Here is a 21,047-nt window from a genome sequence, read left to right as displayed (position 1 = left end):
AGCCTCTAGGTGTAACGGCAACGCTCCCATTGCTCCTAGAAGCACGGCGTGGCTATCGTGCCCCAAGAAACGCGCTACCATGGAAGCCACCACAGTATTAACTAACGAATTACAAACTGGTTGTTAGTAGTCACTGCTCATTGTTAATAGTCGCAGAGTTTTGCGAGTTAGGTCTCTTTCCCGCGTCTATGATGACATCCGTGATAAGATGGTCAGTGGTTCATTCATGAAGACGTCCGTGAAAAATCCACGTTGGGTCCGTGTGTTGGTTTTTCTGCCCTCTGTGTGATATCTGTATTCCATTAATTTCCAGAGCATCTCCTATCGATGTTCCGTAAAAACCACGGACCAAACACGGATGCCAAGTGTGCATGCGGGAGTTGATACTGTCAGCTGCCTAATGTGCATGGCCAGCAGTCCCATCCTTAAGACCAGGTTCACTTGAGGAATCGTGGCCTTTACAGGAGGCGACACCACAATTTAAAGGCCAGACATCAATTACAAGATTGTGGAAAGAGAGGCGAGACATGAAAAACATGTGCAAACCCAATTTGTGTTCTTGTCTTCTTGAAACAATTTTTTTGGGGAAGGCAACATATTATAAAATGTTCAAAGAAAGAGAAAATTACGCATGAAAGGAAGATTAAGTCTGCACAGCACCAGGAACCGTACGACATGAAAGGCCTGGAGACGTGTTAGTGAAGGTGTTCCTGATCATGTCCTGTGCAAACAATGGGGGATTTATGGAGCACATCAAAACACCGCGTCAAAGGAAAGTTCCTTGGAAGTAGCATCCTTCATCAATCAAAATCCATCTTGCAATCCTGTTGTACGTTGCGTGAAGCTGCTTTCTCGCACATAGTTTTCATGCCACATTCCTCCATCTTGTAGGAACGGTGCCAAGTGAGATAGAAGCAAGGGCGGTGGTGGACAAAAAGACCATCATTCAGAAGGAAGTCCTGCTAATTTATTAAGATTCAGAATCTGAAGCGCTGACGACAAACGTAGAAGGAGATAATGGCCGGCATTGTGACACCAGCAGTGTAATTGTATACTGGCGACATTGTAGTGCCTGAATTCATTGGTGAAGAATACTGTACCAGTGGCCGCTGAGCTAAAGAAGCACAGTCCTACGTGTGCCTCTGGTCAAAAAACCAAAATAAGACTTCCCTACGAGCAGTCTTTAACACCCGTTACCTCCTGTCACCATCTTGGCTCCACCTGGATAGAACATAGGTCACCCGGCCAAGCATAGACCTACCTACAGGTCTATGTTACTGACTGCGAGAAAACCCTACCCCATCCACCATTCCAAAAGACCCCATACACATTAGTGTATTGTCAGATTAGGAGAAGTACCGAACAAAATCACATATTTCAACCAATTCTTTTGCCCTCCCAGGTCAGTTGTCACCAGATGTGGCCAGCAACAGCTTTCTCCTCTCCCACCATTGAAAATGTACAAAATCGGACAAATTGCCTCTTGGGAGAGATCGCTGTCAATCAAACGATTCTTCAGTTGACAGCTTAAACGGGTTGTCTCATCTGAGGCATTGGTGGCATATCGCGAGGATATGCCGCCAATGCCAGATAGGTGTGGGTCCAACAATCTGCAGAACAGGCCCCCGAAAGTGAAGGAGAGCGTAACACATGTGTGACACGCTCTCCATTCATATCTGTGGGAGTTCTGAAAAAAGCAGAGTGAGTAGACGTGGCCATTATCAGAAGTCCCATAGAAATGAATGTAGAGTGCACCACGCAAACACGGCCACGGCCACATTTGCTTCTATGGGACGGCCAGAGATAGCCGAGCCAGTACTTGGCTATTTTTGTCTGTCCCATAAAAACTCAGCTCACTTCAGGGGTCCCGTTTTGGAGATATGTGTGGGCCCAAGAGGTGGGACCACACCTATCTGACATTGATGGCATATCCTAGCAATATGCCACCAATGTCTGAGGTGAGACAATCCCTTGAAGGCCTCTTTCACACATCAGTGAATCCCAGACTTGTGCCGTCTGTGGTCTCCACGGACTTTAATGTGGGCATTCACACATCAGTGGGTCTGTGGTGACACCAGAGAGGCACGCCCCATTTTGTCTTTGACTACGAGACCCTCACATACATTATAGACTACTGTCCATGATAACCATGGACACAACAAGGGTGCAAAAAGGGACACACAGACCAATCCTTTACGGAAGAACCACTGACCATCTTATCACAGATGTGTGAATGAGGCCCAACTCCGCCAGACTAAATCTACAATTGGTGTGTCAGTCAAATGTGTGCATCAAGGCAAGATAGCATAAGCAGGAATGCAGACCTTTAAACAGAAACCAAAACACGGTGCATGGAACCTGGCATCGAAGAACGCACCCACGGACAATGCTGTCTGTCCGGTTATGCCTCTCAGACAGGAACAACAACACAGGCAGAGATGTTCTTCTAGAAGAACGGCGGAATCTGCAGATGTGATCAGTATTCAGTTCTACCTTGCACATAAATGCCATTTTATTGTTTAAGCCACTAATTCAAAGGGGTCTGATGACATCACGAAGCATTTTGAGTAATTCCACTACTTTCCAGTGAACGGATGAGCTGCCACCTTGGTGGTATTCTTATAATGGGCGAGGATGGTGACTTCTGAATGTGACATCTATGGGAGCTGTAATGGCAGCCAAAGGGTTCTTCCAAGACTGTGATACCAACAGACTAGACCAGTGGTGGTGATCCTATGGCACGGGTGCCAGAGGCGGCACTCAGAGCCCTCTCTGTGGGCACCCGCGCCCTGGAAAAAGTCTATGGTGTACCAATTCGCCTTTTCCTGCCATGCATCAGCACAGGGCGCACTATGAACAGCGCAGGCAGCGCATTGAATGTAGGCAGGCTATTAGAGCTAAAAGGAAAAAGTACTTGGAAGATATACTGTATTGGTAGTCAGGTTAAATTGCCATGTTGGCACTTTGCGATAAATAAGGTGGTTTTGGATTGCAGTTTGGGCACTCGGTCTGTAAAAGGTTCACCATCACTGGCCTAGACTGAGTGTTCAGCTGTTCCCTCGACACTAAAAAGTCCTGCATGTCCGACTTTAGTCCGGCGGCTTTCGCCGTGCTGCGCCGGAGCTCCGTCCCCGTCCCCATTATAGTCAATAGGGACGGAGCGGCGGTCTGGCGAAATAGCGGCAGGACGGATCCGACATGGTGAACAGCCTGTCGGATCCATCCTGCCGCAAGTGTGAAAGTACCCTAAAGCGCTTTTGTCACCTATCAGTTGTTTCAAGTGGCTGCGGTGCCGCTCCAGTGAGCACTGCAGCCTCTTCACAGCATACTAAGCACAGCGCCGTCCATTGTATAGTGGCTGTGCTTGGTAATGCACCTCAGGTCCATTCGTTTGAAAGGAACCAAGTTGCACACAGGCCATGGGACTGATGAATGTGACGTCACGGACCTAAGAAGAGGATGTAGTGCTCACCAAAGCATTGCGGCCTCTTCAAAAAGCTAGCGGTGCCGAGTGTTGGACTCTCACTGGTCAGATATTGATGACCTAGCCTGATGATAAACTAGTAGGTCCAAACGATATGAAAGTCTTGGTGAATATTTTGGATCAAAATCATGTAGGTTCCCATCGAAAGAAGCAACCATACCGTTGGTAGATGGGCCCAACACAATTTTGATCCAAAATGTGCGCATAAAGATTTTATAGTAAGTATAGCACTAATGCAATTCATAGTCACGCATGGTTCCAGTGTTTGCAGGAGTCTTTGTGCATAGGTCAAGCATCAACATTAAACTTTTAGAAAACCCCCTTACTAGCCTATCCTGAGGACAGGATTACAATTTCCCTTATGGTACAAGCACATCTTTACCTCAGATTTACAATTTCCCAACAAGATATGAACGACCTCTTGAACGTGACGTCTGACAAGCTTGAAACAATGCAGGTTCATGTTCTTGATGGTGGTCCAGAATCAGACTAGACTAAAGAGTTAGTTTTTTTTTTTTCCCAGAAACACCCCCACTTTTGCCCTTAACTGTGTCTGGCATCCCAACTCCTGTTTTCTAACCCCCTTTAAATGACACACGGCCTGTAATAAACAGGGTGGTCAGCCCTATAACCATATACAGAGACCTCCTAAGGTCTAAACCTAAAGCTAGGCCTGATCGACCACCATATGCTCAGCTTCATTAAAACAAGTTCTGGATGTCATTACTGGTCTCTCACATAACACAGTTCCATATGGCCCTGGGTCAGTCTACGGAAGCCAGGGGTTACACTGTGACTTCCAAATTTTCTAAAGGCTCAAAAAAGTTATCCAATTTTCAAGTGACCTGTGTAGTGACCTTGAGAAAAATGGTTTAATCACGAAGTCATACCATGTGTCAGTATACGGGAGCCACTGATCATGATATATAGCAGCAAAACCAACTTCCATGTCTACCGCATGACAACATGACCTGAAAGCCAGGTCAAGCCTGATAAGTAATTTTTGAAATATCGACCTAACAAAGTTACTTACACTCTCTTGTCAGACCAATTTTTTTTTTCTTTAAGGAACTGCCCACTTTCAAACAAAATGTGTGCCTTCATTCCCTTTCACAAAGCGGACCACGTCAACGCAATGGGCTACCAGACCCAGACATTAGCCTAAAGACCAAAACCAAGACCAGACTTCATCCGATGAAGTAAATTTTGGCTGATCGATGACAGACCATCACTGTCCGGAATGACGATGGCTGAAAGAACAACCCCAAAACATTCCCAGAAAGATTGTCCGTCTGTGAACATGTATGGACAGTATGAAGGACTCTAGTGGCCAAGTTGGACTATGGCTTTGTTCATCAGATAATCGTTACTTCAAGAGTCATTCAACCATCGGCCTACGTCTATCAAACCAGCACTAGGATCTCAATATTTTTGTAATTGCGTATAATTCAAAAAAAATATATAGCTACTGATTCAATTAAATCTATCTGTATAGCGCCACCTACTGTTTGTTCTTTTTCTAATTTCTCTGTCCTGCTCGCCGAGACAGGCGCACATGCTCGGTTCTAGCCTTTTACCCGCCCCCAGCTGCAGCAGAAAGGAGACACCCCAGAGAAAGGACATGGCCCCTGAGCTGCCATCTTGAAATAAATCTAGCAGAACAATTGGAGCAATGAATGGGGAGATCTCTGGATCCATCTGAGGTCCAGGGCTGGTTCTAGCTTTGTTAGAAAGAGGTCATCATATGCTATATGAGGTATGATTTTCAGTTTTTACATTATTCATGGAATAACCCCATTAACCATTCCCAAGATTAAATGGAGCCCCAAAAAACTGTTATCTCATTATCTACTGGAACTTTAGGCCCCTGAATATCACATTGGGCAGATTTATCCTCATGTACATTTTGTTTCCATAACTGTAGGAGGATAAATAAAAATAGCAAAAAACAAAAAAACACACACAGCACAAATTAGAGGGGAAACAATTCCGTAATATTTCTTTGCCAAGATCCAATTCACATCTTGATGAACACTATTTCTGGCAACTTAACCACAAGGCTGGGTTCACACACTGGGGCTGAAACCACGTCGATTTGCAAGCCAATTTTTGGCAATAGGCTGCAGCCAACAGCAGTTTTGAAAACCACACCAATCTACACATCAGCACAGTTTTGCGCACATTACATCCGGGGCTGGTTACTACACCTATTCGCCCATTCAGAAAGCGGAGCTGCAGTATAGAGCAGCGGCTGTGTAGTTCCAGTTCCTATATCCACCGCAAAACTTCCAGGAAAAACAGCTGATCGTGGGAGCGGCAGATCCCGGCCGACCCGATATTGATCCTGAAGCGATGATCAGGCAAATTATCATTGATAAGCATGTAGGTAAATTCTCTCCCACGATAGTCTCCCTGTATAAAAGGTGCCGGCAATCACCCGTTCCTTGGGGTGATCAAGTGGTTCTCCAGATCTCGCTGGCGAGACAACAATCTGTCCAAGAGAAAATCTGCAGCAAAAATTGCATTAAAAAAATGCACCAAAAGCGTAATCGTGCAGATTCACGTAGATTGTCTGCATACAAATCCACACCAGCGGATTCAGCGACACACTGACGAATCGCAGTGTAGCGACGCTAGCAAAGATATGAATGGGGTCATAGCGCAACTTGTAAGAGTGCCGCTGCAAACGTGCGAGTCGTGCCTAGACCGCATTCATTTCTTTACTAGAACCACTACATTGCTGCGATCCTTAGGCCTCGTCCGCATTTCCTTGTCATTTTCAAGTCCGTGAAAAATGCATCCTTGTTTCATCCATGGAGATGTCCGTGAAGGATCTGTGTTTGGTCCATGTGTCCGTATTCCACGGACATTGCTCAGCTGAAAATTAATTTCCAAAAGCATCTCCTATCAGTGGTCAGTGAAAAATGGACGAGACATAGATGCCATCCGTGTTGTGTCCGTGATTTTTACGAACCCATAAACTTCAATGGGCGAGTTTGGTCTGCACCACAGACCAAAGTAGTGCAGGTCTACGTCATTTTTTTTTACTGTCCCATGGTTATACGGACAGCATGCGTCAGTGAAAAGTGAAAAACGTGGACGAGGCCTATGGGTAAATGCGCGATTCCAAAACTAATTTCCGTACAGATTTCTCTGGTTCAGCACCCAAATCCGTATGTGTTACTTGTGGACTTCATTGCGGATTTTGTCCCGATTTCACCCTTTGCATTGCAAAAATCCACTGAAATACTTGACACGGTGCAGATTTTAAAATCTGCAATTTCCGCCCGGAAAAATACGCACATCGTACAAGAGATGTCTGTTCTCATTCACGTTGCTGGTACCATATTACGCCACAGTTGTTCCTGCACAGTTCTTTCTGGTTTTTTTTTGTTTGTTTTCCATGGATTTGGACCACTTTTTTTTTCCTCTGCCGCATCGCGCCTTCATGCCTCTTTGTCCATATGTGTAGAAGCCGTAATTCCACAGGGCGTAGCGTGCACAGATGTCAGCGCGCCTGGATTTCCAGGGCATAGTTCTGTAATATTACATTACATCAACCACTGAAAAAAGAAAGAAAAAAAATCCATTGTGTATCGAGGAACGTGTCCTATTAGGAGTGCGGCGACCCGTGGTAGTCAATCCTTTCCGAGGTCACGCACGCTGTAAGGGCAGACAGCAAGGTCAGTGGCTCTACATAAAGAAGACGGTGCAGGCGGCTATACACATTGGAGATTGGTTAAAAGTGACATTTCGGATGCATTATGGGGGCCCCTCTCCATTCCAGACCCAAATGGCTGCTGGCGAGAATGGCAGACATCATGTGACACGTTGCACTTAGGTGGGGTGCCCTTGTCCCATTTAGTTAGTCGAGCCGACAATTTCTCCGATTTCTTTTTTTCCATCCTATGGCAAACACCCCCCCCCCCCCCCCCCCAAATTTCCCCGCCGTTGGCTAGAAACATAAACAGCTATCTGTGGCTTCACACTTTCGGCATTAGCAGCAGACAGGGACGCCATTGTTCCCCTAGTTCCAGCAAGGGCAGCGTACAGAGCGCCTGGAGGCAATTCCTGACTAGATAAAAAATGTAGGTCAGAAGCGCACAAACCAGTTGTCAATCTGGCAGCAGTTTAGAGGCGTAATTAATTGAGTGATTAGTATCACCTATGTGACCTAAACACGCCACGTTAGGGTGCCCTCACACGTTGTGGAATTTTCAGAGCAAAAAAAACTACAAAAAAACTCAATTGCAGATTTTGTTGCTTTTTGTTTTCCGGGGTATTTATTTGTGAATTATTGGGGTTATTTATGCACATTTTTAAGCCACTTTTTGGTTTAAAAAAAAAAATAATAATGTAGCTCGACCCCCTTTTTGCAACTTTTTGAAAACCTGTGCAACATGTTTTGTCGCACTGGCGTTTTCGCACAGCGTTCTACAATAACACACACACAGAAGTGTCAAGAGGGTGGCGCCGCGACTTCGGTCTCAGACAAATTTACCAACATTTACGCCTGAAAAACGACTCCAGACAGGGGTTAGCTTAGTTTTTCTGCCAGACGCACAGACTGCTGAAGGTGCGCCTAATTTATGAGGAGGCACACGCCACATCTTCCACCGGCAGAGCCAGCGCAAAAGAGGAGTAAAAGACGGACGTAAAATAGCCGCTCTTCGTAAATGACCGACCCCCATGTTGTGGATTTCTGCGCGGATTACATCTCCATTGAAATGAATGGAGACATTCATGTACAGGAAATTTGCGACGAAACATTATTCGCATCCTGTTCCGCTGTGGAATATTATTAATCCAGAACGCAGGCACAGTATGGTTTCATCCCCATAGTCTAACATAGGGGGATGTCTTTACGTCTCACACGAAAGTGAGTTTTCCATCAGGGTGCGATGCGTGGTGTGAACTCATAGCATCCGCACTAAATCCTGACCCATTAATTTCAATGGGTCTGGGCACATAAGCGTCATTTTTCCCGCATCATTTCTGTGTTCAGGAAAAATCTAAGCATGTTCTATATTGTGCGCTTTTCACGCAGCTCTAGCTTCATAGAAATTAATAGGGCTTGTGTGAAAAACGGAAGACATCCGGATGCAATACATTTTTCACTGATGGTCGCTGGGAAATGGTGAGCGTTATTCTTCCAATTTCTTCAATTGAAGTCATGGAAAAAAAACTGAACTGCTGAACGTAATCTTACGGGCAAACCCATCATTTTTTCCCTGAACAGGTCCTGATACGATCTGTAGAGCTTGTGTGAATTAAAACCCTAAAAAATGATTTCCTCTTTGTGAAAATACTACTGAATAAAACGAGGTACGACAGCGCAGGGGTGACAACAGGTACCAAAATCGGTGCAACAGATGGCGCACAGCTGCCTACAGCCACAAAAAGTATATTAGGAAAATTTTTGAAACTTTTTCAATACAGTACAGTACCCCCTACAGGCACTTCAATACAGTACAGTACCCCCTACAGGCACTTCAATACAGTACAGTACCCCCTACAGGCACCGGGGAGATTTATCATGAAGGGAATTTCTAAAAATAAGTTTGCCGTAATGATTTTATTTTTTACTTAAGAGGTATTCCCATCTGGACATTATATCGCTAGGATATGCCATCAATGTCAGATGGGTGAGGGTCCCACACCAGTTTAGAGAACACGTCCTCTGAAGTGAAGAACACGCCGCGCATGTGTGGTCTGCACTCCATACTTTGCTAGCTGAGCGAGCATGCTTTGGTTATTTTCTGAAGTCCCATAGCGGTGTATGGAGAGCAGGCCTCCTCTCCATTCACCTCTATGGGACTGCCAGAAATAGCCAAGCCAGCGCTCGGCTATTATTTTGGGAACTCCCATAGTGATGAATGGAGGGTGACCGTGCGGCTACCTTCTGTTCATGTCGGGGCATGGGGAGGGGGGGTCATGTTCTGGAGGTAGGTGTGGGACCCAGATGTAGGACCCGCACCCATCTGATGTTGATGCCATATCCTAGCGATATAATGTCCAGATGGGAATACCTCTTAAGTAAAAAATTAAATCATTACGGCAATGTGGATTGGTTTTAGAAATTCCCTTCATGATAAATCTCCCCAGTGTCTCTAGGGCAGGGATGGCCAACCTGTGGCTCCCCAGCTGTTGTAAAACTACAACTCCCAGCATGCCCAGACTGCCACAGGTTTCAACCTACAGCAGGGCCTGGTGGGTATTATAGTTTTTCAACAGCCGGAGAGCCGCAGGTTGGCCAGCCCTGCTCTAGGGGGTACTCTAATGAAAGCGTTTCTAAAATTTTCCTAATATACTTTTTGTGGCTTCAGGCAGCTGTGCTGCATCTGCTGCACCAATTTTGGTACCTGTTGTCACCCCTGCGTTGCCGTTCCTTGTTTTATTCAATGTCCTAGATGGGACAACCCCTTTAAGGGAAAAAAAAGTCAATTATTTAGAGACCGGAAAGCTGGACGTGGACCACCATTGATCTCACGATGTTCTCCTTCCACATTACAACATGAAAACGACACGGGGAAATGATTACGTATGGAGGCCAGAGAAGCACAGATGTAAGCGTCCAAGTGTTCAACCTAGTGCTGGAGACCCTGAGAATATTGTCTTGGAGCAAAGGGAGGCACACCATTAATTACTGGGAAAGTTCCTCTAAGATCTAGGGATGAAAAAAAAAAAAAACTGGAACCAAGTCTGAGTTATAACAATGGGGGGGAGGTTCAGATGTTCGGAGAACTTCGTATACTATCAACTTGTGGCAAGAAAGAATTTGGAAAATTCAATGTAAAAAATTGAACGCAGATGTTCCTCAAAACACAAATAATAATGGTCTGACTTCATGGCAACCAAACAGGTCAGCCCACTTCCTTCTTAAAACAAATGCTCCAGGTCCCCGGAGCCTTCCCGTTCTATTAAAACGAAACACATGTACGGCCTCGTACAGACTGGTCCCCACAAAGGACTCCGCAGGTGGCCAAACAGGCGACTTACTTTACTGTCTGATTTATAAGCGAGATTGAGACCAGAATCAAAATATACTAGAATTTATCGGGTCAAATTGTTTAAACATCCTTTTCCTCCAGACAAAAGTCATCTGCGTTTTTTCAGCGAGACGAGGGGGACGGAGAGGCTACAGTTTTCCAACAAGCCTGGAGGAGAAATGGCAGGGAACGTGGAAAACTGTTCGACAGCACATTTTTTGGCTTCACTTTTACATCATTGGAGAGGAACCTGGGCAAACATTGGGGGTCATTTACAAAGACCGGCGTTTAGGTTTCCCCTCCTGCGCTGCTGGAGGCTTCGCCTCGTCAGCAATTAGGCTCACCTATGGCAGTCCTCCATGCGCTTGGAGTAACTAATCTAAGTAAAATGCAACAAAACATCGGCACAAAGGCATTTAAAAAGTCGCAAAAAAGGGTTGTTTTGTTTATTTAACACCAAAACTGGAGAAAAGAATGTTGTAACTGGGAGTCATTGTTTTCTCCAATAAACACATGATGAGTAAATAAGCTGCGAGCAGAAGCTGTGAAGGCATCTTAAAGGGGTTGTCTGAGTTGCAATTCTTTGGCGCCAAAACTACAGGGAGGCAATTAACTTAATATAAAAACTTAAAATCATCAGAAAGCTCCTCCAATCCAGCACTTCTGTACACTGTCCTCTCAGCCACCACATATTGTTCTGGCTGCAGCGGTGACGTCCCGTATACCTCTGCAGCCAATTACTTGGCTAGGTTATTGGCTGCAGCAATGTACAGTATGTCGCCGCTGCAGCCAGAACATTACATCGTGGCACTGCTGCATCGGAAAGGCCTCCAGAAGGTGTTTAAGTTTCCTTTTTACATGCACATGACCATGTCAGTTATGCAGTTAGCAAACCACGGATCAGCAAAATACGAATGAGGTCTGTGTGCCATCTGACCCATTGACACGTGCTTTCCGCATCCATATGTCCCTTCCACAAAAAGATAGACTGTGTCCTATACTTGGCCGTAAAATGAGGACCACTGTCCTATTGAAGTCAATGGGTTGTGTGCATGAGGCCTTATATTAACTGTCTCCCTGCAGTTTAGACATTAAAATTGCATCTTGGACAACCCTTTTGGGGTCTTAGTCACACAAACAATTTTCCCATTGGGGTGATGGAGTCCGGGTGCTGGCCCCCATACATATCAGATGGCCAGTTGACTATGTAATATGGGGACCTCCCGATTCTCCCCTGACAGATAATGGTGGGTGAAAGAAGGATTCAGCAAGTTGAATTTCAACGGCTGATCCTTCTGACTGGCGACAGTGGTGACCTGCCTCCTTTGCGTCATGTCAACTGGAGGGGCAAGTCACTGCTGTGGCCAGTCACTGGCTGCAGTGGCGTCAAACCTGATGTTGACAGTGGGGGACAAGAGCACTGCAGCAGAGGCGGATAAGCAAAGAGATAAGTTGTTCTGAGAAAAGCTGCCACTAAAGGTGTCTGGGATCAGCTTTCTTCTCTCTTGCCAATGAAAACACATACATGCTTGGCTGAACCAAGCATGCATGTGTATGGAGGGAAATCAGGAGGTATACTGTAAATGTCAGATGAATGACAGCTATTAAAAAGGTGTATTGGCACCCTGAAGAGGTTGCTCATCTTCTGGGAGTCCCCATCTTGTAGCTGGACTTTCAGTGGGAAGCATACTTACCTGCTCCCCGCCGCTAAGGTCCCAGCTCCTTCGCTCAGGTACCCGGCTGTTTACATCTGATTTGATGCCTCTGCAGCCAATGACTGACGGCAGTGGTGACCTGCCCCCTTTGCGTCATGTGAACTGGAAGAGCAGGTTACTGCTGTGATCAGTCATTGGCTGCAGTGGCGTCAAACTGGATGTTGGTAGTGGGGGACCTGAGCTCTGCAGCAGAGGTGGATGGGCAAAGGAGCCGGAACCCAGCGGTGGAGAACGGGCCAGTATGCTTCCCTCTGCAGGTCCAGGCCACGTGGGAAGAGTCTACCAGAAGAAGAGGAACAACCGCTTTAAGGAACTTACCACAAGCAACAACAAAAAAAGGAAAAATAACTGGTTCCCAAATGTTTCCTGTGGATCCTAAATTGGCACCAACCTCTACCACAACAGAATATGGCAAACCCAGCCATCGGTTTAAAGAATTATCCAGCAGATTAGCCAATCACATGTCCCAAGAACCTCAGCCGTTCTTCAAGCCATCAAGATATCACATGGACGCGTGCAACGGGTGACAAACCCCTGCCGAGAACACGGGCAGCAGAAAAAGTCCAAACGCAGAACTTCCTATTCTTTCACTTTCTAAACACGAGGACCCAACATGTGGGGTCAATGTGTGCACCAAGCCAGCCCATCAGCAACTGTAACCTTCAAGACACACAACGTAGGAAAGACACGTGGAACAGGGAGAAAATCGAGGATCCACGGCACAACCACGTGCTATGTAGAGAAGAAACCTGCAGCTCCTGGATACATGAGCCATGAATAAGCTCGTCACTCAGAATGACTCGTCCACAACTCATGAAAACCACCAGCAGGAATATAATCTCATGGTGGAATACACGGTTCTCACACCAAAAAAAAGTCCCCGTGAGAACTGAAAACGGAAGGACGGGAAATATAAAAAAAAAGTCAACATCTGCTGGGGTAGGACTTGTGAATCCCACCAACTTCCAAGAGGAAAGAGCCATGATGCTCAACAGACCTCTGGATTATCAAAAAAAATGGCATTATCTTAAGAATTTTGCGCAGAATGAACATGAGTCCTCCTCCCATGGAGCCGATGCAACCAACATGCTTGTAAAGTGCTACAGCGTAATAAGGGCTCATGCACACGAATGTGTGCCGGCTGGGTCCGTATCGCAACCTGCAAATGGAACGGGTCCGCAATCCGGAAGGTGCGGTGGCGTGGAAGCACTATGGACTGTTTCTATGGGGTTTCTCTCTGTGTCTCTGCACAACAAAAAAATGGAACATGTTCTATTTAGGCCTCTTTCACACGAACGTTGTGTGCCCATGGCCGTACTGCGGCCTGCATACGGAGGGTCCGCAATATACGGGCACCGGCCCGTGTGCACTCTGCATCACGGATGTGGACCCATTCAGTTGAATCTGTCCGCAATCACGAAGATGCGGAACGGAAGCACGGATCGGAACCCCACGGAAGCACTACGGAGTGCTTCCATGGTGTTTCTGTCCGTGCCTCCACACCGCAAAAAAGTAGAACTTGTTCTATTTTTTTGCGGTGCGGACGGATCACGGACTCATTCAACTTGAATGGGTCTCGATTCGTCTCGGCAGCCGCACAGATGTTCCCTGTGCATTTAGGAATGCAAATTGTGGTCCCCAATGCATCGAATTGCCAGAACACGTTTGTGTGCATGAGCCCTAAGAGTGATTTATAGTCATTAGGCCGAATGCACACGGCCGTGTTCCGCAGCCGAGAGCGATTCGTGGTAACACGGCCTGGCATCCTGTTGAGAGGAGGAGCGCACGGCGTCATTGGTTGCTATGACGCCGTGCGCTTCATGCCGCCGCTGGACTACAGTAATACACTATACGAATGTATTACTGTAGTCCAGCGGCGGCATGAAGCGCACGGCGTCATAGCAACCAATGACTCCGTGCGCTCCTGCTCTGAACAGGATGCCAGGCCGTGTTACCACCGACCGCTCTCGGCCGCGGAACACGGCCGTGTGCATTCGGCCTTAGAAAAAGCTAAAAAGTCCCAAATTTTGTTGCAAAACATAAAAAAAAGTTACAAAGTCTGAGACTGTTCTAGGTCAGAAAACTGGCACGGAGCTATAACAAATGACCCAAAGTTGCAAAAATTCTCCATAGAAAAACATATTGACGCCTCCAGAGATGCATTTTCTTTGGAGGAAGCGCTGAAAAATGAAAAGTGGAATCTGATTGGTTAAAATGGGCAACTAAGACAGTTTATCTCTGCAGCGGCCTTGATGACTTTTCCCCATAGATCCCAGCAGACACTTTTTGGAGTTCCCCTTTTATTCCCGGCACTGCAGGGTCTTTGAGCGGTGTGAGAACACCGCACTCCTTCCTGCTGGAACATTGTCTGGGCGGTTTTCATGAGTAATGGCAGAAGACTTTGTATGGACAAGTCATTTGGCCTGACTAAGTCATTCATTTTTCATGTTTTATCTTTTCATTTTTATTTTTGCCTCCGCAGTAGTTATTTGTAGCAGTGTTACAGCGTGACAGCCACCCTTTCCACGGGGATAAAACGTAGTAACAGGTTATCCTTGCCCATCACTACCCAGGGGTGCTCCAGGATTTAGTGGGATTCATGGCCTATCCTGAGGACAGGCAAATCGATCCACCACCACCGCCAATCAGCTGTTCCACAGGTCAGAACCACACAGCGCCATCCATTGTGAAGTGGCCACAACTGGCAGCTGCAGCGCTTCTGATGCCCGCACGGCTGCATCTCCCCGTCGCATGGATCAAAACATCAGCGGCGGCGGCTGTGCGGGCATCAGATGCTACATGGGTGTCGGGGAGCAAGGCAAGTACAACCTGTGAGAGGGGCCTAGGCATTATAGGAGTTGGATAACCCCTTTAAGAGGATGACACATAAGTTTTAGTAACTACTTGCATTCCCCATGTAACAATTCTGGAGCTTCTATTCTTATGACTACGTTGTGCTATTCCTCTGTTATTCCTGCTAGAAGTTGACAAATAAATTGCCAGCAGTTGGCATCAAAGGTACTGCTGGGCGTTACCAGTAGCAGGTGTGTCTGACTCTGTCCAATCAGTGTTGGCAATGTCAGACTGTGCAGGGACACACCCCCAATTGGTGACACCCGTCTGTACTTTTACTACAAGCTGATGGTAATTCATTCATAAACTTCTAGAAGAAATAACAGAGGAAAGGCACAACATAGAGTCATAAGAATAAATGCTCCAGAATTATTACACGGGGGATGCAAGTAGTTACTAAAGCCTCATTCACACGTCAGTGATTCACGGACAGCACACGCACCGTCCGTGGGTTCCTGGTTTTTGCACGGACACACGCTCTATTTTGTCTGTGTTCAAGGATCCTTCCCGCACATTATAGTCTATGGATCTGTGAAAAACACGGACACAACACAGATGCCATCCGTGTTCCACGGACCATTAGGGGGAGATGCTACAAAAATAGATTTTCAGCTGTACAGTGTCCGTGACACACGGACAGCAAAAGACGGACACACGAACAAAACACGGATCCTTCACTGACCGTGTTATCAAGGATTTCATCATGGAGGTGTGAATGAGGCATAAGGGCTGGCCCGTGCCCATAGTGCGCTCCATGTCACAGACGCAGACCCACTGACTTGAAAGTGCCCGCAATCTGAAAAAATACGCAGAGTGGTGCAAAAACATGCTCTATTTTTTTGCAGTGCGGACTAACTCTTGCAGATCGCGGACCCATTCAAGTCAATGGGTGCGCATCCGCAAATGGCGGGCACGTGGCTGGTGCCCGTGGACTGCTATTTGCGATCCGCAGCATGGCCACGGGGTGCGCACCTTCGTATGCATGAGCCCTAAGACAGACATGTCAGGGGAGGGGACAGGTCCTCTTTAAACGACATAGCACCTTTCTATAAACTCATAGGATAATGAGAGATGGAGTTCCCCTTTAAGAACAGAAAAAATAAGAATCGTAATCAGTCTCTGATGGACGATGGCCACAGATTAGAGTCTCCGGCAGCATCTTCTGATATGAGCAACGATAGCATCAGAGCAAAAACAACTGTCACAGCAGCTGTCCCCCCCCCAAACCGCGAGACAAAACCCTCTTGTCCTGGGACTGCACTGGAGCAGGGTTCAACGCAAGACCAAAGGAATGAACACGGCGACCCAAAACTTGCAGGACGGCTCCTTACTGTAAGCTGTGCAACAGACCTTCGCAGACATTTACGCACACAGCGCACGCAGCGCCGCCTCCACTCACAACCTTAGCGCACAGACAGTAAGAAAAAAAAAAAAGAACTCCGGCATTCATTACACATTGCCAAGGGTGGGGAAAAAATAACACACAGTTTCCTTGACTCCAAGTCCCGGTATCCATTTCAGGGGGCGGCCAGACAGGGTGCCGTCTCAGGAACGGAGACGTTAAAAGCCAGGCTCGCCCGCCAGAAATTTTTTGGGGGGGCTTCAGCCACCCACGTAGTAGAGCAACATTACAGAATCCACGTCTATTAAACCTAAAGAAAATACTCCCCCTGTTCCTATACCTAGCACCACGGGCGCAACATTTTTCATCTCCTGTAGGTTGGCGGTCTCGTTACCCACCACCGCTGAGCGCTTCATTGATGACCTGAACCATTTACCACGCTGCCATCACCCCGATGGAGGGGGGGGCACATGTCAGTGTTGCTAGGAGACAAAATCTACTACTCTACGTGAACCGATCACTTGAACGCCCCTATATGATCTGTACTGCGGGCGTGTACCCTGCACCTGGGCTTGCGCACGTGGCGCGCGCCAATACACGCAAATTGCCTAAACCAGCAATGCCATCTGCAAGGACATGGCAGGGCGCTACCAAAGCATGTCCTAAGCTAGAAGACGGGCACAACCAAAATCACCAGCTTTTTATTAACCCCCGAACTCCTCAAAGACTGCAACGACTGTAGTCCCCAACTGGCTGTCACACAGCAGTCACTTCTGTACTGGGACTTGCACTGCAGCGGTCACCGATTAACCGTCTCTTTGCCGCTAAGGAGCCAACCAGTTCAGAAATGCAAGAGATGACGCTTGGGCATTAACCGCCTGCCTGCCGGTGACAGCTGGAGGTGACCCTCTCGGGTCCCGCAGGGACTGGCTGCTATGAGCAAATCCCTTTAACCCCTTGGGTACCAAGCAGATCCATTGACAAGGAAGGAATGATCAAACACATTGAGGAAATGGAAAGGGTTAAAGGGTCCCTAGTTGCCAAGGCAATATGGGGTGGTCCCCTTACGTGCTGTGGGGGTCACTGTATGTAAACAGGCCTGATAGCTGCAGCTTCACCATCAAATCAGCGCTATGTACTAAGGCAGGAGTGACAGACGCGCAGAGCAACAGCCTGCACAGCGCCCCCACCGCTCAGCCCCATGCACCGAGCCTGGATTATAGCAGAGATGACATTTAACTCCTCCGCTGCCGGTGAGGGGACTGCTGCACTGAACCACACCACAGCGCACAGGGCGGCAGCCCCGGCACCGAGCAGCTACTCACCAGCCCCGTCTTCCTCCATTCCCGCTTGTTTTCTCAGGGATAAGCAGAGCCGAACCGGCGACAGCACAGCACAGTCTAGTCACAGCCGCAGACCCAGTCCTCTCCTCACACACAGTCACCACTGCAACACCAGACGCAGCTCCCCCTCGCTGCGTCACCGCCCACTGTCACATGACCAGCCCAGCGCCGCCCTTCGCGTTGGGAAGTCACGTGACTGTGGGGTATATAATAGAATGCGCTGGACTAAGGCGCGACAGTCCGGTTCTGGGCTGCCTTGTGGAAACAAGATCTGTTTATGTGGGCATGGGACTGGCATCGACCCCCTCCCTTAAGACCCCTTTTGCGCTATAAGGCCTTATTCAGATTTCCGTGTCTGTTTGACATCTGTGGAAAAATTCATCCGTGGAGACGTCTGTGAGGGGCCAGGGCTCGTGCACACGAACGTGTTTTCTTTCTGTGTCCGTTCAGTTTTTTGGATGACTGTATGAGGAACCATTCACTTCAATGGGTCAGCAAAAAAAAACGGAAGTTACTCCGTATGCATTCCGTTTCCATATGTCCACGTGTCCTTTCCACAAAAAAATAGACCGTGTCCTAGTATTGTTCGCATGACGAACAAGGATAGGACTGTTCTATTCGGGGCCAGCTGTTCCGTTCAGCAAGATACGGAATGCACACGGACGTCATCCATATTTTTTGCGGACTGTAAAAAACAGTGCATGAGCCCTAAGGGACTCATTTTTGGTTGTTGTTTTTTGCCCTCCATATGTCATTCGTATTCCCCCAAACACTGCTCAGCTGAAAATTAAGTTTCAGAGCATCTCCTACCAGTGGTCAGGGAAAATGGCGCAATCACAGATGCCATCCATGTTGTATCAGTGAATTTTCACAGACCCAAAGACTTCAATGGAAGTGTTTGGTATGTCTTAAAGAGGACCTTTCATGGGTCCAGACATTATAAAATAAGTGGCACTTTATGTAGGGCATAAAACAGAGATCTAATAGAGCTTACTATTATTCCTGGGCGCCGCTCCGTTCGCCCTCTGTGGCCCCCATTAATTCTCACGCCTGGTATGCTAATTGTACTAGTATCGGTGCAATGGGGAGGAGACGCCAGGGTTTTTCACCCTTAGGGCTCGTTCACATGTGAAGCCCATGCTGTGGACCGCAAATTGCGGTCTGCAATGCACGTACACCGTCCGTGGGGCAGCCGCATGGGGATTCACTTGAATGGGTCCGCGATCCCTCCGTTCCCGCAAAAAGATAGAGCATGTTCTATCTTTTTGCGGTGCGGAGGAACGGAACCCCAGGAAGCACTCCATAGTGCTCCGTTCCGTGCTTCCATTCCCCATCTCCAGATTTGCGGACCCATTGAAGTGAATGGGTCCGCATCCGTGATACGGAATGCACACGGAACGGTGCCCGTGTATTGCGGTCTGAATCTGAAATATGGCAACGGGCAGCACACGTTCGTGTGAATGAAGCCTAAGGCCACTTTCACACCTGCGCTAGGTGCGGATCCGTCTGGTATCTGCACAGACAGATCCGCACCTATAAATGCAAATTATGGTATCCGTTCAGTGCGGATCTGTCTGCATAACAGCTTTTTCAGATCTGAGTTTTCACGATCGTGAAAACTCAGATCCGACAGTATATTTTAACACAGAGGCATTCCCATGGTGATGGGGACGCTTCAACGCTTCAAGTTAGAATATACTAAGAACTGTGCACATAACCGCCCCCTGCTGCCTGGCAGCACCCGATCTCTTACAGGGGACTGTGATCCGCACAATTAACCCCTCAGGTGCCGCACCTGAGGGGTTAATTGTGCAGATCTTAGCCTCCTGATCGGGTGCTGCCAGGCAGCAGGGGCCAGACCCCCTCCCTCCCCAGTATTAAAAGCATTGGTGGCCAGTGCGGCCCCCCCCCCCCCCTCAGTCCCCAGTATTAAAAGCATTGGTGGCAGTGGCCACAGGCTAACAACCCCCCCCCCCCCCCCCCCCCCCATCATTGTTGGCAGCGGAGCGGCATTTCCGATCGGAGTCCCAGTTTAATCGCTGGGGTTCCGATCGGTTACCATGGCAACAAGGACGCTACTGCAGTCCTGGCTGCCATGGTTACTTAGCTTATACTTACATGCGCTGTCTGCTTGGCGGCCGGCGCTCCTCCTACTGGTGACAGGTCTGTGTGGCGCATCGCACAGAGCTGTCACTTACCAGTAGGAGGAGCGCCGGCCGCCGAGCAGACAGCGCATGTAAGTATAAGCTAAGTAACCATGGCAGCCAGGACTGCTTTTAATACTGGGGAGGGAGGGGGTCTGGCCCCTGCTGAAAAAGTGGTATGGAGAATAATGACAATGAAGTGTCACTGCAACAGCCATATTATATAGAAAACAGAATCCCAGAAATCAGCAATTTGGGGTAGATATTTACCCAATATATATCAGAACGCGTACACACCGCATCAGGAGTGTAACTATCAGGGATGCAGATAGTGGCACATGGTAGTTGGGGGCATTGAGAAAGACCACTCAGCCCATAGCAACCAATCAGATTCCACCTTTCATTTTTCACAGGCTCTTTGGAAAATAAAAGGTGGAATCTGATTGGTTGCTATGGGCAACTAAGCCAGTTCTACTTTACACCAGTTTCATAAATATCCCCCCATGTCTCCTTCCTGGGGCATTACTATTGTAAGGGGGCACTAAGAGGACATTTTACTATATTGGGGCACTAAGGACATTTTTACTGTATTGGGGCATTATTGTGAAGGGGGAACTAAAAACATTTTTTATTGTGTTGAGGAACTAAGGATCTCACTATTGTGAGGGGGCACTAAGGTGGTATCAGTATAGTAAGTGGGCTTCATTACTGTGTAGAAGGCACTAAGGGTGTGGAACTCCTATGAGGGGACAATAACGGAGTATTATTGCTCTGAGGGTCACAAAGCAGACTTAGCAGAATTGGACAGGTATAGAAAGAGAATGAGTGGGGTCAGAGGCAAGATTTAAAGGGGTTCTGCAGTTTTTTTAAACTGATCTATCCTCTGGATAGATCATCAGCATCTGATTGGTGGGGGTCCGACACCCGGAACCCCTGCCGATCCGCTGTTTGAGAAGGCAGCGGCGCTAGCAGTAGCGCCGCGGCCTTTTTGCTGTTTACCGCAGGCTCAGTGACGTCACGACTAGTATCAATGGCCTGGGCGGGGCTAAGCTCTGTTCACATGAATGAATGGATGAATGAATCCAGAGGATAGATCATCAGTTTAAAAAAACTGCAGAACCCCTTTAAAGGGAACTTGTCACCATGAAAATATGATGTAAGCTACAGACTTCATATC

General features: G+C 47.6%; 1 protein-coding gene across 1 annotated transcript in view; it reads right to left on the bottom strand.

The window, feature by feature from the left end:
• LOC122945437 (cytohesin-3-like) overlaps nucleotides 1-17,846 on the bottom strand; it is a 74,013-nt gene extending 56,167 nt beyond the window's left edge. The window contains exon 1 of the mRNA XM_044304506.1: nucleotides 17,709-17,846. Coding sequence (XP_044160441.1) covers nucleotides 17,709-17,727 — 19 coding nt within the window. The 5' untranslated portion in view covers nucleotides 17,728-17,846. The remainder of the gene's footprint in view (nucleotides 1-17,708) is intronic.
• Nucleotides 17,847-21,047: the final 3,201 nt, after the last annotated feature.

The sequence above is a fragment of the Bufo gargarizans genome, chromosome 8, assembly GCF_014858855.1.
Source record: "Bufo gargarizans isolate SCDJY-AF-19 chromosome 8, ASM1485885v1, whole genome shotgun sequence".
Taxonomy (NCBI): Eukaryota; Metazoa; Chordata; class Amphibia; order Anura; family Bufonidae; genus Bufo; species Bufo gargarizans.
Note: the sequence above shows the minus strand (reverse complement) of the source record. Positions and strands in the feature narration are given on the sequence as shown.